The 18,281-nt window shown below is 43.6% G+C and overlaps 1 protein-coding gene across 4 annotated transcripts; it reads left to right on the forward strand.

Moving 5' to 3' along the window:
• Positions 1–111: 111 nt before the first annotated feature.
• nup205 (nucleoporin 205) lies at positions 112–18,224 on the forward strand. Of its 4 annotated transcripts, none has more exons than XM_085411624.1 (42): positions 112–344; positions 860–1,002; positions 1,169–1,340; positions 1,507–1,651; positions 1,955–2,114; positions 3,725–3,953; positions 4,048–4,212; positions 4,317–4,492; positions 4,657–4,773; positions 4,878–5,015; positions 5,146–5,296; positions 5,590–5,795; positions 5,879–6,061; positions 6,423–6,473; positions 6,781–6,990; positions 7,110–7,347; positions 7,434–7,623; positions 7,770–7,890; positions 8,145–8,223; positions 8,304–8,468; positions 8,595–8,719; positions 10,435–10,549; positions 10,708–10,857; positions 11,005–11,079; positions 11,182–11,339; positions 11,427–11,507; positions 11,590–11,781; positions 11,883–12,084; positions 12,181–12,279; positions 12,446–12,594; positions 12,788–12,979; positions 13,077–13,198; positions 13,381–13,513; positions 15,449–15,575; positions 15,692–15,765; positions 15,912–16,040; positions 16,266–16,392; positions 16,565–16,737; positions 16,882–17,011; positions 17,211–17,339; positions 17,480–17,556; positions 17,751–18,224. In XM_085411624.1, exons 1-42 carry the CDS (start codon positions 317–319, stop codon positions 17,901–17,903), a joined length of 5,979 nt encoding a protein of 1,992 aa, XP_085267750.1. In that variant the 5' UTR covers positions 112–316; the 3' UTR covers positions 17,904–18,224. The 4 variants fall into 4 exon arrangements, with proteins under 4 accessions (XP_085267750.1, XP_085267752.1, XP_085267753.1 ...); XM_085411626.1 differs by having other exon boundaries at positions 12,449–12,594; XM_085411627.1 differs by having other exon boundaries at positions 11,008–11,079; positions 12,449–12,594.
• Positions 18,225–18,281: the final 57 nt, after the last annotated feature.

The following is an 18,281-nucleotide window of genomic DNA, read 5'->3' on the forward strand; positions in this document are numbered from 1 at the left end:
ATTTTTTAATCTTTTTTTTTTAAAGTTTACATATTGTAGATATAATTAAATGCCTTAAACGCTTTAACTTACAAGAACTACAATTCCCATAATTGCTAATGAGGACGGGGCCATCATTCGGAGGACCCCGCCTGAAAAGAGCCCACATAATCATGAAATAAGATATTTAATCTACTCAACTAACCAGCGGGGACATTAAATTAGGACTGATAGATTCGTTGTTCACTAAAAGCGACCAAAGCATCACAGAAGTTATCGTTTTAAATTTCACACCGGCACAAACCCAGAAGCTTCTGTCCAACTTAGTGAGCGTATCATGGCGGCGCAGATGGCGGTAAATTCGGGTAAGGTGTATATTTTATTAAATAATTGGATTTTGTTTAATTATTGCATCAAATCTCAACCTCTGTTATGCACTGAAGCGCAGATATATGCGCTTCTTGGCCGCAGATTTGTCGATTATGATATGTTTTGACCACATGTTGTTGGGTCTGTCAGGCTAACATAGCTTAGCCTTGCCCATAGCAAATAGACGTTAAGTTAGCTGAGGTTAAATAACAAATTAGTTTTACTCATTTACATCGAACTAATTCCCACACTCAACCTGAAATAGCAGGGAGGGATGACACGACTTGTCTGATAGATCAGCTTGAAATAAAAGTGAAACTAACAACTCCGGGGAGGCAAAGAAGTGTCTGTACTATACTTCTGGAATCTTTTAGTGTCTATAGGATAGGCAAAATGCCGCAGTGGTGTTAACAAGCATGGTTATAGCAAATTAACTCGAAATGACTAGAAATTAGTTGTTTGCATACTTGTGTGACGACCCAAAACATCTGAAGCGTGTTTACTCCGTCAGGAGCCAGTCTGTGGGGGCCACTGAAAGAGCTCTGGGAGACAGTGGACGGAGCTGTGTTAAGGAGACAGCCCGAGAGTGTTCACCTCCTAGACCTACAGCTGAAGAAACACAAACCTCACTTTCTGTCACTTTTTAAGAACCCGGTAAGATGGCATGAATAGGTCATTTAAAACACTGTAATTTCTCACACATGCAGGTCACGGGTGTTTGTTTTTTGTTTTTGTTTTTTCTCCAATGTGTAGCTTGTAGTTACAGTCTGTCCTCCGAGACTCTGATATTAACAGCGTCTTGTCTTCTCTTCATTTTTAGCCAAAAAGTGCAGAGCAAAGAGAGAAAGTGCGTAAAGCCAGCACAGAAGGCATCGCCATCCAAGGTCAGCAGGGGTCACGGCTCCTTCCAGAACAGCTTCTGACAGAGGCTTTCATCCTCAGTGATCTCTTTGACATTGGAGAGTTGGCAGCTTTGGAGCTTCTCTTGGCAGGTAACATGAAGGGAAAAAATCCCCAACTTTATCCAGCATAGATTAATTCCATTTCATCTTATAGGTAAAGTGTCACTGTAGTTAATTGTGTAGCAGGTTCTATGGATTGTCCTGATCAAACACTGAGATTGAGCTCTGTTTCTTTTATGTAATCATCTCTCTCCAGGTGAACAGCAGCAGCCCTATTTTCCAGGACTGACACGAGGCCTAGTGGCCGTGTTACTTTACTGGGATGGAAAACTTTGTATGGCCAACTCTCTGCGCACACTCATTCAGTCACGACAGGGCAAGACCTTCACCCTGGATCTTAGGTAATAACGGTGTCTAAAAGTAGTACAATGAAACAGTGATAGATGCTGTTAAGGTCCCGTATGATGAAGGTGTTTTTGTCCTGCTTGTATTTTTTTGGTGACCATTGTCCTTGATGTAAATATGTAAAAATTGTGTGTGTTTCTGTTCTGTGTCTTGTGTACTGTTTGTTTGTATATGTGTCTTTCTGACTGCTGTTACATCCAAATTTCCCCTTGTGGGACAATTAAAGGATTATTCTATTCTATTCTATTCTGTTCTATTTGAATCTTATGTTTGACAATGTCATTTGTTTTCTCCTGCAGTGGAGAGCTGGTGGCTTTGACAACACGATTTACAGATGAGCTCATGAGCCAAGGTCTGACCAAACGCATCCTAACTTTGGTGTCAGAGATAAGCGTGACGCGTGAGTTTGAACGCCTGCAGAAAGAACGCGGCTTGGGCAACGAAAAGCACAGGAAGGAGGTGGGAAGTAATCTTTTGTATAAATTTTAACCAAAGATATAAATCTTCAAATTGCTTTGTTTTCTTTTTCCAGTGTTAAAGGAACAATACAGTGCCACTAGAGCTGGGCGATAGAACGATAACGATATGTATCGCGATATAACTTTTACTCGATAGAGAAATTAAGCTATCGCGATAGACCTCGCCGCTCTTGTCCTCTTAAAAAAATAAAAATAAAATAAAAAAATAAAAAATAAAAAAAATAAAAAAAAGGTCAGCCGATCCAAATTCAGTAGCGCAGAGCTGAACCAATCACAGCCGCAGTCACGTCGCGTGACTTGTTACGTACAGCACAAGTGCCAAGCCGCACGTGTGTTTGTTTGGGAAGCAGCCAGCGGGTAATGGAGCCAGCGCATAATGGAGGAAATGAGTGTGCCGACTAGAAAAATCAACCGAGCGTGACCGAAGAGAAAACAGATGATGGTTCCAATGCCGGAGAGATTGTCGAACGGAAGAGCCATAGAAGTTCCGTAGTGTGAAGGTATTTCGGCTATTTCAAGTCTGACAAAAAACAGAGTAGCTGCACTGTAAATGTGCCGAAAGCAAGTCTGGAAATACAATAAACTGGAGCATGCGTCACACTGTGCGCCACGTTATTGTTTCGGTGAAATGAATTTCTACAATACTGTTAATTCTACTCTCTGCAGTGTTTAAATGCTTACATATACACACAGTTACTGTCCCTCCACACATACGACTCGGTTCTGCTTCTATGCCCCAGCTTTGTTTACTTTTTCCCACCGAGGCTTCTAGACTTCTGATTGGCCAACATTTCTGCACGGTTAGGAATCTAGCGCCACCTGCTGCTTTGGCATGTTCATAGCAGCGTTTTCCTTCATTTCTGCCTTTACGTGTGGACGGGATTATTTTTAAAACGAAAACGGAAAATCTCCGTTTTCAAAAATACCCGTGTACGTGTGGACGTAGCCTCAGTCTCTGACTGGAAGCGCTAATTCGTCATTCGGCTTTTGTCAGACTAAAGTAACTGTTAAAACTGTTTGAAAAGCTCAGCTATACAACAAGGAGAGATTGAGAATTTCCTTTTAGTTCTCAGTTTATTTGATGTTGACAAAAGTTAGTCAGTTTTGTCTGTTCTTCTGTAAAACAAACTAAGATTTATTTTTAGAATTAATATTTTGTTTCTAAGTGGAATTGACAATTTAGTCTGTTTCATTTGTTCTATTTTGAAACTTAAACGCTTTAGCAGCTGCCTTTTGTGTAGTTTGCAATATTTGCCTTTATTTATCTGAAAAAGTCTCATGTTCCTTAAGTACATCTACCCTGTTGAACTTATTATGGGAAATAAATATTTAAAAACAAGCTGCTGATTATTTCACATTTTACTTGTGAGCAACGGCACATTTAAATCTTACATATATAGTTATTTGGCTGATATCGTGATAGATATCGTTATCGCCTGAAATGAAAAAAACATATCGTGATATGAAAAAATCTCATATCGCCCAGCTCTAAGTGCCACTAATTCTCTCAACATAGAAACATAGAGTGTAGGAATGCAGAGTGGATTATGGAAAATATGGATTACATGTAGTTTCTGCATCTGTCACCAGGTTGCAGACCTCATCAAGGAATGCCGACAGGCGCTTGCAGACAGCCTGTTTTCATGGACCTGCCAATCACCCCTGTCAAAAGATGACACTCTGGCACTCATTGGCCACCTGGAGACAGTTACAGCTCAGGCTGATGGCTCACTGGACAGTGTTAGCCTGGCTCTGGTTATGGCACTGCTCTACTGCTTGGATGTCAGTTTCATAGAGCAGGGGACTGAAGATAGAGATGGTAAGTTCGTGTTGATGGTTTTGGTTTTCTTTCTTTTTTTCCTGTTGAAATCACTGATTCCAAAAATCATCTGCCTGCGTGTGTTTTCCTCCAGATTTGCTCCAGGCACTTCCATTGCTGACAGAAAGGCAGTATGTGTCTGCAGTGCACAGTCGCCTGATGGACAGCCAACCATGGAAGCTTCCGGGGCTGCAGGCCGTGTGTCGACTGGCGTGGGCTCTGTTGCTGAGAGTCCTTTCCCAGCTGCCACAGGGCTCAGGTAAGCACTGCATTCCCTGAGTCTCCATTAAAAATGCCCTTCTAATTCTTACGTTTTCTGAGATAACAGCCATTTCATCTTATTGTACGTGTATTTTTGTGCAGCACTGGTTGAGTTCACCGAGGCAGATGAGGCTCTGGCTGATCAGGCTCTCCTGGGCGATGTCTTCTTGTTTATGAAAGAGGGCATTCTGGGATGTGAGAGTTTTTCCCAGGAAGAGTTTTACATCCGCCGCGTCCATTCACTCATCACAGACTTTCTGGCTCTTATGCCAATGAAGGTAAGAGATGCTGCAGGTGCTTTTAACTTAAGACTGACATGTAAAACTATAATATGGATTTTAACTTATCAGATTCAACATTCTGTAATTATCACATTTCATTTATTTATCTATTTTTGCATCTTAATTTAAATATGTAACAAGCGTATTTTGGCTTTTTGCAGGTGAAGCAGCTTCGTAACCGTGCCGATGAGGATGCCCGCCTCGTGCACATGTCCTTACAGATGGACAGCGAGCTTCCGTCGTCATTGCGGAAGGACTTGGACCACCTCATGATCCTGGTTAGTGGTTTGCTTTTTTTTACATATCCATATATACATACGAGGCAGTATTACCTCTAACCTTTTATTACTGATCGATGAGAATTTTTGGTTTGTGTTTTCAGATAGGGGAGTTTTACAGCAAGGACCCATTTGGATTAGAGCTGGGTTTGGAGTTCTGGTGTCCCACGGAGTCTCTTCAACACAGCTCCCTGCAGGGTTCTTATCTGGGAATGGCCCTGCAAAGACCTCCACATAAACAGGTAGGGTTCGTGTTTTTGTGACTACTGTTACTGATTGTCCAATTGATTTAGATTTGGGGAGGAGGGGTGTGTGTGTCCGTGGCTTCTTTTTGTTTAAAGGTGTTTTTATATTTTGTGATTGTTGACACAGGTGGTTTTGTCCAAGTTTGTACGTCAGATGGGAGACCTTCTGCCGTCCACCCTCTACATCTCCTATCTCCGTATGTTAAAAGGACTTGCCAATGGCCCTCAGTGTGCTCATTACTGCTTCAGCCTGCTTAAGACCAACGGGGCAGCACACAGTAAGACTAAATTTAGTCTTTATTTATTTTAGTGATATTTCAGTTGAAATCAACACATTCGATTTGAAGTTAAGCCTTTCCACAAAAGGAACTTTATTATGTTGTAATAATAATAATAATAATGTGTTTGTCTGTTTTTTTTTTTTTTTTTTTAAATAAAACAACATTTAAATTTTTATTTTATTTACACCATTAGAATACTGTCTGGGTTCATTATTATTTATAATTATTTAAATCAAAAACCTTACCAGCGTGTACTGCAGTGTTCTCTAATGCATACTAATCTTGTTCAGGTGACAACATCCAGGGAGTCTCAGGCAGTCCGGTGTCCTGGGAACATTTTTTTCACTCACTCATGCTGTACCATGAAAACCTGCGACGAGACCTCCCAAATCCAGATTCGGCTCACTACCGCCACCCGCCACTCAGGGGCATCACCCAAAGAGAGATGGAAGGACTTACCTCGTTTTTGCAGTTGCTCACCACCATCATCACATGGGTATGCCACAACAGGCATGGATTTGTGCTGCTATGTGGGTGTAAAATACCACAAAGTCAGATGTTAATTTCTATCTTCTCTAGAGTGAAAATGCTCGACTGGCCTTGTGCGAGCATCCCCAGTGGACCCCAGCTGTCGTGATGTTGGGATTGCTTCAGTGCAGCGTTCCTCCCGTCCTGAAAGCTGAGCTCCTGCACTGCCTGGCAGCGTTTGGAAAGTCACCGGAGATCGCTGCTTCACTCTGGCAGTCGCTGGAGTACACGCAGGTAAAACAGAACAATGTTTTATTTTTATTAAAAATGACAAGAGTTTACACTGATAGGGTCAACATTGTTTGTCATGTGCAAATAAAATATGAATTTTGATAATATCAGAAAGTCACAGACTCCCTTTCTACTCTTACGATATTTCTCTACATGTTAAGCTTAATTTCTGCACTAAAGCTGTCAGCAGACACCAATGCTCTCACCACTGAAATGACTATAAGATGCTGTAAACATGCAAATGTCCAGTCCTCATGATTGCAGCCATTTCTTAAAACCTAATTTCCAGAAAATAAACATCGTCACTCTTGTGTTTCTATCTGTAACTTTGTGTTTTGAAGCTTCTCATTTTGTTGTCAAACAGATCCTTCAGACGGTGCGAGCCCCCGGACAGAGACAAGCAGCAGGGATAGAGGTGAGATTTTAGTTGTTTTTGTTTTTTCTCCTCAGCAAGCGTAATGGTCAGAGGGTTTAAGCCTGTCTTGTTGTAAAGAAAAACAATGCAGACAGGTTATCGGTCTGATTTGTCTTTAAATGTTCTTCTGTTTGTAAAATTGGCGCTCTGAGCAGGTCTGCTGTAATTGGGCCGTTACAGATCTGCATCATAGATCAGTAAAACAGCTGGAGACTAAAAGTTTTACTTTAATTTGATCGATTGCTAAACATCCTGTAAAAAGAGGGACGTGACTCAAACTTTGTGAATTATTTTCATGGCCAATCAGGTGGAGCTGAATGAGATCGAGTCGAGCTGTGAGGAGTACCCACTGACACGATCTTTCTGCCACCTGATCAGCACCTTGGTGGAGGGAAGCCTGCCCGTTAATTTAGGAGCAGGGTTGCGTGTGCCCGGCTTTCAGCCCTACTTGAACTTCTTGCGTGACTCTGTGTTCCTCCCCTTCCCCACCAGAGCGTATCGTCGCCCTGCTGAGAAGGTAATGCTCCCTCCTAGCGTCAAGGTGTAGACACGAAACATAGATTCACTTTTAACTGTGTAAATCTGCTCATTTTGTCCCCCCCCCCCCCCCCCTTTCATTTCGTTGCCGTCTCCCAGTGGGAGGTAGCCGACTCTGTCCTCGAGGTGTTCCACAAGCTGCTGCGGGACTACGAGCCCCAGCCGTCTGACTTTGTCCAGGAGATTGTGGAACTGCAGGGTGAGCAGGTCCCGGCCCATAAGCCTCCGGGCCACAGCATCATGTTCCACCTGCTCAATGACTCGCCCATGCTGGCACTCTGCCTCAGCCTGCTGGAGGAGGGGGTCCGCCAGCTGGACACCTATGCACCTTTCCCCGGTGAGAAAGCATGCGCCGCTGTTAGGCAAATGGAGAGAACTTGTGTCTTTGTTCTGACAGAAGAGTGCATCACTCTGCCCTTACAGGTAAAAAGCACTTGCAGTCTGCAGTATTGCACTGCTTGTGCCTTTTGGACTTGGCTCTGCAGAAGGAAGCAGTGTTCATGGATCTTCTTAGGGAGAGCCAGGCCTCTCTGCTGGTTTCTCCCCTGGAGCAGCTCCTCCAAGGCGTCAGCCCTCAAACCAGAAGGGCTGATCACATTGTCAACATTGCGAGGTAAACACATCCTTTTTTAATTTTTTAAAATAATGTTTGAACTGTAATGTATTTTTGTTCACTTTTTATTAATGTTGGCTATTCAGTAAAGCTTATAACTCAGTCTTTGCAGCACAGTTCTGAACTCTGCCGTTTGTCTTTGGCAGGTATCTTTACCACAGCAGCTCAAACCCAGAGGCCGCCTTCCAGAGCGCCAAGATTCTGCGTCGCATCGCCAACTACCCAAACATTCAGATCAGGCTGGTGGGAGACTTCACACATGACCAGGTACGTCCAAGTCGGAACAGTCTGGAAACGCGTGTCATACTTTGAATTGGATGGAACAGTTGCCTCGATATAAACTCGTTTGTCTTTCAGTATATATTAGTAAATTAGATCTGTGTAAGAAAACGGCTTGAACAGTATTGAAATTTTCAAGGTGACTTGGAACAGGTTTCATGAAACCTTGGGGTGTTTTTGCTGTGTGCATGTAAGCGTTAGCTGTGTTAAAGCAGGCATTAATTTAAACGTCTCCACTTCAGGCTGTAAGTGACAAGCTCATGGCAGGCTTTGTGGAGTGTCTGGACAATGAAGACGCAGAGGAGGGCACAGAGAAAGATGGTGAGACGATCTTCACCTATCAATTATTAAACCTGTCACACTCAGACTTACTAATTTACACCTTAAATACTAACTTTCAGACGTAGACTCACAAAAGAAGGTGGCAAGGATCCGGCACGAAACCCAGATCCATATTTTGAACCTGCTCATTACGTCTTTGGAGTTGAAGGCACCAAATCTGGCCCTTTATCTTTTGGGCTATGAAGTGAAGAAGCCTGTGTCGTCAACCAATCTCCAGGACCCGGGTGAGAGTTTGGCCTTTACAGTGAATATGTTCATTTTAGTAGCAGTTATGATGTTTAACACCGTTTGAACCTTTTATGGATTAAGTGGAAAGAAAATCAGATGATTTAAGTGTGTTTGTCTTACAGGTGTGTTAGGGTGCCCGCGTAGCTGCCTGCACGCCATCCTGAGTCGGCTGCAGAGAGGCACAGAGAAAAGATCGGGACCTGCACTCACACAGCAGGCCCCGCACCTGGCTGAGCTCTGCTACCAGGTAATATTTAACAGCGCTCGCAAAATTCAAAATCTCTGGTAGCCCTTCCGGCAGACACTCTTCAGTTTTTGGTAGCCCAAAATAAATTTAAGTAGCCTGAAAAAAAAGAGGACAATTTTTTGATTGACTTAAAAAATTGTTAAAACACAAATTACAACAACTGTAAAAAAAAAAAAAATACAATCATCAACTCAAATATTTGGTTCTAATTGAACAGAAATTTCTATGAACTTGTAAGAACTGTGTAGAACATGGATCAGTCTGTGTCAGATCCTGAATCTGACATTTCCACTGAAGTCACGTTTAAGAGGTAAGTGGAACCAAGATCATTTGCTTTGTTTGCAAAGGCTGCTACATTTTGCCAAAGGTAGTTCACTCTTTGCAACATCGCGCTGTTCTAAACAGCTTTTTCTTCTGCGTTTCTTCTGGACTTCTTGTTGTGCTTGGTTTATTTTTAGTAGTTTTTTGCAATTGCCGTTTGTTCTGGGAAAGATACTGCAGACTGAGCAATAATGCATTTCTTGCATTTCTCATGGGTTCTAATGGGGTCTTTCTTAAAATTACTGGTCCCAGTAACAAAGGTGCTTGTTATGGAAGCCCGTTTCCGCCACTAAAAAAAAAAAAAAAAAAAAAAAGGATCCACAACTCAAAATTTTGAGTTATTAACTCAAAATTTTGAGAAAAGTAATGGATACTAGCTGTTTTGTTTTTATTTAGTGGTAGGAACGGGCTTCCATAGCTTGTTGACTCAGAAATCGAAGGAAAGAAGACACACCCGGCAGAACATGATGTTATTTAGCTCGTCATATTCCAGCCACAGAAATTCTTTTGTCCATGAAACCAAAAAAAAGCTGCGCTTTTGTTTTTGCCTCATAGCCTGATTTGTCATATCTTTTCCGTTTTGTGATCGGCTTTCTGATTGGCGGTCCCTTCTTCACCCTGACCTGTCTTATTTGGCTCTGCAGAACTAAAATACCTGCGTAAATCCATCTGCTTTTACACAGGCACTTGCATAATGGCCTGTATTTATATAGCGCTTTACTAGTCCCTAAGGACCCCAAAGCGCTTTACATATCCAGTCATCCACCCATTCACACACACATTCACACACTGGTGATGGCAAGCTACATTGTAGCCACAGCCACCCTGGGGCGCACTGACAGAGGCGAGGCTGCCGGACACTGGCGCCACCGATCAGCCAATGATCAGCGATTCTCTGCGCAATCAACCTGCATCACAGGTTTAAGCTTGCTGCGGGAGATTTCACTTGTCACGTTTGAATAGTAAGCTAATGAGTGATAAGACGATGTCAGAGGAACTGGTGCGCAACTAATCTGTCACTCACCAGTCAGTAGCTGCCGCTCTCTATTCACAGTTTGCGCCATCGCAAAGTGAAAGTGAAGCAAAAAACAAGCGGAAATTCAAACGCGATTTCAATATGTCACATACTGACAGCTACGTTTGCGAAATAATGCAAAAGCATTGACATATTTTTTTTCTTCCTATGACAGCCTGACGGGCAGGGCTGAGATGGACTTTGGTAGCCCGACCAGAAAAATCGCTAGCCCCTGGACGTCGGGCTAGCGATTTTGCGAGCCCTGTTTAAACGAGGCCCAATCTCTGCAGTGAGAGATGTATCTCAGCTAGCAGGAGGATTTTATGTTACAGAATATTTCAAATTTCTTTGTGTTTGTCTGGTTTTCTTTTTCTCTCAGGTGATCTACCAGCTGTGTGCTTGTCCAGACACATCTGGACCCACAATGCGCTACTTGAGGACCAGTCAGGATTTCCTGTTCTCACACCTGCAACACCTGCCCTTCATCCTGCCAAGTGAGCTCAGAATCCCTGCTAACCTTGTTAAATAAAAGGCGTTTTACCAACAAAGCAGTAGCATTAATTTGAAACGAGTTGTTGTGTATCCATGCAAGGAGGAAATAATGGGCAGAAAACACTGCAGGATTCTTTTCTCTCTTCCTTCTTCTCCTCAGGTAACCAGATTGCTGCCCTCTCCCAGATGTCTTGGCTCATGAAAACGGCTGCAATCGAGCTGAGAGTGACCTCACTCAACCGCCAGCGTTCCCATACACAGCGCCTCGTCAGCCTCCTGCTGGATGACCAGCCACACGCTCAGCATGCAGGTAAAGGAAAGTTGCTCTATACTTTCCATGGCTGTAAATAAAAGCTTAAAGGATCTTTTTAGAAAACTTTCAAGCCCTCACAGCTGACAGTCCTGTTTATTGCAAAGGAAATTTACAATATGCACCTAAAACCTTTTTATTTTTTAGCAGATGGGGAATCTGGCATGGAAGACGAGACTAGATCAGTCAGCGGTTTTCTGCATTTTGACACAGTTTCTAAAGGTTCGTGTCACAAGTCCACCTTCAAATTTAGAAAGATATTAGAAGAATACATGTGAGGAATTTTTAAGAATGACCCCAGATCGTCTCGCTTTTCATCATCAGTGCGCAGGAAGTTACTGAGCGTGCTGGATGCCATCGAATTCAGCCAGGATATGCCTGAGCTGCTGCAGCTGGACTTCTTTGAACGCACTCAGATAGAGCAGGTGATCTCCAACTGTGAGCACGTCAATGAGCAGGGACATACTGTGTGCAACGTTAAGGTACGTTTCCGGATACGATGTCTAATGTATTTTCTTGATCTGATGTGTTGTTTCAGCCTCTGAAGTTGGTTTTCATTTTCCTCACAGTTGCTTCACAGAGTGCTGGTCGCCGAGGTGAACGCGCTGCAGGGAATGGCAGCGATTGGACAGAGGCCCCTGTTAATGGAAGTGAGTGAAACTCACAAACTGACGTCCTGTAATTTTAGCTGAAAGCTGTAATTAAATTCCATTACTGTTTACTTTGCCTTAGGAGGTGAACTCTATCCTGCAGCAAGTGGTGGAACGTAACCGTGTCCGTCGGAGCCTGAGTGCAAAGCGGCATGCGCTGCAGTCCTGGAGGAGTCTGGTGGAGACGCTGCTGACTGCCTGCCCAGCTGATCTGATACCTGCTGATGAGCGGCAGCTCATCATCAGGGATCTGCTGCTGGACCTGCACGATAAGGTCAGTGATCACGTCAGCGTAGCAGTAATATCCAGTCCTGTCCAATAAGGAACTGGTCTCAGTGTTCAATACTCAAGTTTTTGTAACTGTGCTTTGTCTAGGTGTTATCAGAGGATGCAGCAGGGGAGTTGATGCCCATTGTTGCCGGAGCGGTCTTCACACTGACAGCTCACCTCAGCCAATCAGTGCTGTCTGAGCAGCAGCAGGGGGTGGGATTAGAAGCATCCTCTGGCTTTGCGTCAATCGCCAACTCTGCGCTGCACCTGATCCTGCGCAAGCTGCTGGACTTTATACTTTCTACTGGTTAGTGACTCATAAACCCACATTTCTCACATGGGGAAACTTTTCAGGATATACTTTGATCCCAGTACGTTTTTGTAATGTCTTTCACACCTTAAGGAGGCGGATATCAGCGTCTGCGTGCTCACCTGTATGGCTCTCTGCTGTATTATCTGCAAATTGCCCAGAAACCTGAAGAACCGGACACTCTGCAGACAGGTACACAGAAGCAATCACACACTGCAGGTTATAATAAGAGAGTCCTTTTGGACCTCTCTTTATTTGACAAAAAAGTCATTGTTAGTGTTTTCTGACATATACTGTCTGTTAGTATCATTTCAAAGGAACGGTGGGTTTGTCTGAGAAAATGTCTTTGTGTTTGCAGCAGGCAAAGCAATGTGGGAACGTCTCACAGCTCCTGAAGATGGTTTCTCCAAACTGCAGCGGGAGAACCTTGCGATCATCGAGAGCTACGGCAAGGCCCTCATGGAGGTTGTGTGCCGAGATGCCTGTGACGGCCATGAAATTAGCAGAGTAAGGGTTAAACCTACATGAAGCTTTCTCTGCCTATTTCAGCCTCTTGGTGATTTTTTTTTCTTTGCCCCCAATCTTGAAGCATCCTAACATGCTTTTCTGGAATGCCAAGTATCTTTTGCTTCTATCAACACCTCTCTGTTTTAATGTTAACCAAGCCTAACAAGTATTCTGCCTCCCCCCGCCCTGTTAGATGCTGGCCATGGCCGTGCTGGACCGTATCCTGTCAATTGACCGTCAGAATCAGTGGCTGCTGTATATTTGCAACAGTGGCTACCTGCGGTCGTTGGTGGAGAGCTTGAGGCAGGATGATGTGGCGCTACAGAGCCTGCTCACACCACAGCCACCTCTCCTCAAACCACTCTACATCTTTGAAAGCAAGATGGTGAGGAGACAGTTTTCAGTATTTAGTTTCTAAAATTGAACACAGCAGCCTCAATGAGTGGAAGATTGTGAAGCTACAAGCTTGTTTGCGTGTTTAGGCTCTGCTGACTCGTGTGGCTAAGACGGGGCAGGGAGCCGTGGAGCTGTTGCGCTGTGGGCTGGTGGCACAGCTGATGGAGTGTCAGGTGTTTGACATGGTGCCCGACAGCGACGCACACAGGTATGGATGTGGGGATAGGAGGAGAGAGTGAGAGGACTAGCTGTCTTTTTAAAAAGTTCTTATATTTGATATGTAAACATCTTCTATCCCTTTTTAAAACAACTCTGCCCTTTATTCAGAGCTGTTGAAATCTATATTTCTAGTTTCCCTTGTGTTTGCATCTGTTCCTCTATGGTTTGCAGGGTGATGAGGGACCCATCAGGCTTCATCCCCAGCCCTATGGACCGTTACAGACAGATTCTTTTACCAACCTTAAGGCTCTTTCAAGTGATTCTGACTTCCACCTCCATAAATCACCAGCAGGGGGCAGCACAAGTAAGTGTGTAATGTTGTTAGACCTGAGCTTTGTCATTTCAAATATTGTCACGTGTCTGAGTTTATTATTTTATTTCCTGTTCTGGTTTGGTTGATTTTTTTTTTTTGCTCGGCTGAATGTAGGGCTGTAATAATCCAAATTTTAGTAATTGATTATTCGATCAGTTATTGAGTTATCAGGTAAGAAATCCTATGTTATGTCAAAATGAATTGCTCATTGGTTTCTTGCAATAGTTGTAATTTTTATTTTCTTTTTTTCTTCTTTTTTTTCAAAAATGCACAAAAAAATAATAATACATGTTATTTGAAAGCGCCTTTCAGAACACCCAAGGACACTGTACACAGCAGAAACATTAAAAGCAGGCAATTTACAAAATCATAAAACATTAAAGATAAAACAGATTTAAAATAGCAGAATGGAAAAAGTTATGTGGGATTAGCTTTTCTGAACAGGTGAGTTTTGAGTCTAGCCTTGAAAAGAGAAAAGGAAGTGGTATTTCTTATATCAGGAGGTAGGGAATTCCAGAGCAGCTGAAAGCACTGCTGCCCATGGTGGCGGGGGGGCAGAGTGGTGATCTGAACCATATCAGAGAGATATGGAGGGGAGAGTTGATGAATAGCCTTAAATGTTTACAAAAGTATTTTAAAATTGGTGCGATATTTGACTGGGAGCCAATGACGCTGCTGCAGGACGGAGGGGGTGATGTGGTGATAATATGGGCAGCAGAGTTCTGGACACGTTGAAGCTTAGATGTATAATCTCTAGAACAGCTGAATCCAAATAAGGCATACATGCAGCTTAAACTAAAGCCTAAAATAAAATGGCAAAAAGAGAGAAAATGACGTCTTCTCAGGTTGATTTTGTATATGATCATGTGTATGCGTTTTTGTGTGTGTCTGTTTGCTTAATCGTGTTAATGACACATGTGCACGTGGGAGTGTGAGGTTTTAAAGAAATATCTCATGACTACAATGATGAAATTCGAGCATGTGGATATTCTCTGTGGTTTGTCCTATTTTGATGCAACGTTTCCTGCTGCAGGAAAAAAACAACAACTTTGTGGTGGTTTAGATGTCAACAATGATTCAGTGTCCAGCCTAGAAAGTCCCGGGCTAGTGGCTCAGTTTTTACTAGCCTATGTGTATTTTACTTCGCTGTGGAGAGAGGGGGGGGTGAGCTTTCATTTTTATCTGCTTAAATATTAATGTCATGAACTTAATATCACATTTTTCCTGTTTTGTATATTTTACATAAATCTGTAAAATAATGGTATTAAAGCCTTGAAATGAAATATGGTCTAGTACACCCCACACCCCCCTTTAGATTCACCCCTGCTGCAGCCTTCAGCAAACTGCCAAAGTCAAACATTGCATCAGTTCATCTTCATACGCATGCTTTTATTTAACTTCTGTAGCTTTACTGTAGATGTTGGATGGGAGCAGCTTCAAAGCTTTCCTTTGGTGTGACACACGATGGTTTGCTTGAGGACTCCTGCCAGGCGGCCCTAAACCTGAGCTCATGGTCTCCTTAACGTCGCCCCCTCTTTGCTCTTTGCCGCGTAGACAGACTCTTGATTCATGTTAAACCATGACGTGTCATCTTCACCCCTGCTGATGCGTTATCAGTGTTTTTGTTGAAAGCCTGGGGGCTGCATGGGCTTAATGATGTGGTACGTTTGGTGCACGTGTGTGCCTTTAGAGAAGTTTCAGTTGCAGGTCTATTTCTAGTTGCAAATGTGGGTGAAACACTCACGCTTATATGGGGACGAATGAGCCCCACTGAGTCGTGGAATAAACAAAGCATCAAAGCAGAAAGTGATCAAAGTGTTTTTTTTCTTTTTAAATAATGGAGTTATTTGAGTTACTCAATGAATCGTTGAGTTTGATTTTTGATTTGAAAGCGAGTAATAAGTAACAACAAATATCTGTGTGCAGGTTCTCCAGTGGCTGATAGTCCATGCAGACACCATTCAGTCCCTGCTGCGCTGCCAGGAGCTCAGTATGGGAGCTTTGCAGGAACTTTCTCTGCTTACTGGCATCATCAGTAAAACAGCTCTGCCAGGTACAAAGATGAGCAGTCACCCTGAACTGAAAGCACAAAGCTCTTTTAATGTTATATCAGCCTTATGCGAACCACGTGTTTATAATCAGTGACTCAGTAACTACTTGATGTCTCAGGTGCCCTTGAGATGGGTGGAGAAGTCAACAGCGCTGCGCTCATGGAGTTCCAAGGTCACATTAACAGATTCCAGGTCAGATGATGCCCTTAGTTTTTATTACATACCAACCTGTTCTAACTTTCACTTTTATCTTGTTCAACCCTCTTTAACCTCTGCGTCTACTGTTCAGTGTGAGATTTGCATAAGTGGCAATGTCTCTCTCTCTCTCTTTTTTTTAGCGCCTATGTCTGTCTCTGCTCGGCCGTCTGGCAGGAAGTGAGCGGGACAGGTTGCTAAAACAGGCTGAGATCTCTGCACCTGGAGACTCAGCAGAACGGCGAGAAGAGATGGAGGTGGCCATGCAACAGGTTTGACGGTTATTCTGTAAATGGTAAAACTGGAGATGCAAAGTGTATTCTCAGTGCCAGCTTCCCCGTTAGCATATTTATATTTTACGTATTCCAAGTGTGGAGTGGACACTTTGGGGCAAAATCCACAAGAGAGGCACTGAAATGTCTGGAGTTTTCTCTCTGTAATCAGGGTTATCAGTTCTGCATCGTCAATGACTTGAACCTGCTGTCCTTTGTCCCAAGGTGTGTGCTAACATCATGGAGTACTGCCAGGCCCTCCTGCTGCAGAGCTCAGCCCAGGCTCAGTTCAGCATCTGCCTCTTCAGCCCGTCAGGCAGCGAGCCAGCTGGCAGGGACGGAGCACGCACTGGTCAGTGATATTCTACCCTAACTTATGAAGAATAAGGATTTGGCTCATGCTAATCGTTAATGTGGCTTAGCCTATGGTTATGGAATGTTTTCGGAGCTTGTGGTGTTCCTGAAGTTTCCGGTTTATGGAAACACTTTCAGTTTAACGATAGACTCTTCCTCCTCTTTTCAAGACCTTTCATCCACTGTGCCATCGATGGCTTACTCTCGGGTCCCTAGTCTTGGTTTGGTCTTGTACCTGCTCAAGAATAGTGCTGCTGATTTCTTCCGGTTCCACCAAAGTCACAGGCAGAGCCTGGGAAAGCTTCAGAGCCTGGATCAGCTCCCACCTGAGGAGCTCAAGGAGGTAATAGATGGATGCAACAGTGTATATAGAGATATAACTTCACCACCGTCAGTTTACCAAATAAACTTGCAAACTTGCACATCCTGCATACGTTTTGATTGTTAGCGTTGTTTCCCGTCAGTTCTAACCACCTTTTCTCTGTAGTTGTGCCAAGGCCTGGTTTCAGGCCCAGGAGCAGTGGAGAAAATCTCATCAGTGCAGAGGAGCTTGCTGGCCAAGAGACGACTGGTCCAGCTCATCAACAACAGAGCCAAGCTGCTGGCCTTGTGCTCCTGTATCCTTTGCCCCTCGCAGACACATTTGTAGAAATGGGATTAACAAGATTAAACCAGGAATGATAAATGCTACGCTGAAACTGCCTCTGCCCATCATGTCTGTGCCATATAGTGTTTGATTATCTTACACTGATAAGAGTTATTAAAAAAAATGCCACATGAGAAGCTGTGGACAGCCTTGACCTGACTCCTGCTTAGATGTGATTGAGACATGCTTATTCGTGCTGTGGCGTCACCTGGAGTACTACTTGTTGCATTGTATACCCACTGACCCCAAAGACTCGCTGCTGCCTGGATCCACTTTATACAGATCACGCCTCGCAGATGGTAGGGGCACATGTTACAGAGAATACATGCCAATAATAGGTTCATTGCACTTTTTGGTTATTGAGAGCAGATGTGGCATAGACACTGTATCATCCCTGGTTGAGTAAACATGAACATTTCTGTATGTTCAAATTCTTTAGACTCATTCAGCGGGCTGCAGGCCAGCGGAGGCCGAGGACTAAGCCTATCCAGAGTCAGCCAACAAGATCTAGATCTGGTAAGAAATTTCTGTAAACTGGTATGAGTCTGCAAACTAAGACGTGTTGTACCTCTTGTACACAGTTGTACATTCTGGGGCAGTTTCCTAGCCATGCATTAAGCCTCGGCCTAAACCATAAGCATTTGGAGATTTTCATCAGGTTTTTCCTTTAGCCTGGAATTAATCTCTTTCTCTTGTCTGTGTGATTGCAGCTGAAAAGCGACATGGCTGCAGGATTTGGGGAGGCCCTGCAGAGGAAGCTGCTGGAGGTGGAGGGCTTGTACAGCCAGGTCCGCTCTCGCTATACTTTTATCCAGGCTCTGGTCCGCAGGATCCGCGGCCTGCTGCGACAGCCCAAAAGCTGAGACTGGCCAAGATCCGATTACCTTCTCTGTCAGTTTGAACTTCTGCCTTCATAACAGGCAAAACCAGGACACTGCTAAGGACTTCATGTCTGGCAACATCACTCCTTTCTACTGACCCGACCTTCCTCTTCTATAACTCGTAGTGTCAATTTCGATCATGCTTACGTTCACAGTGCAAGTAGCACCATTTGAGGAATTGAGAATGTGGAGAAGAAAAAGCAGAAGAAATTTTTACTTGTTAAACTGTATTTGATATTCTTGTTTGTTCGGATGATTTTTGTGAAAATAAACTTCTTTTTCTAAATCGGTTAAATGTCCAGTTCTCACCTTCCTCGCTCCATAAATGGCCTGAACGACAGTGGCTACGGGCACCTTTCA

This window comes from Rhamphochromis longiceps, linkage group LG7, assembly GCF_057381845.1.
Source record: "Rhamphochromis longiceps isolate RC_006_pf linkage group LG7, R_longiceps_female_GT1.1, whole genome shotgun sequence".
In the NCBI taxonomy this organism is placed as follows: Eukaryota; Metazoa; Chordata; class Actinopteri; order Cichliformes; family Cichlidae; genus Rhamphochromis; species Rhamphochromis longiceps.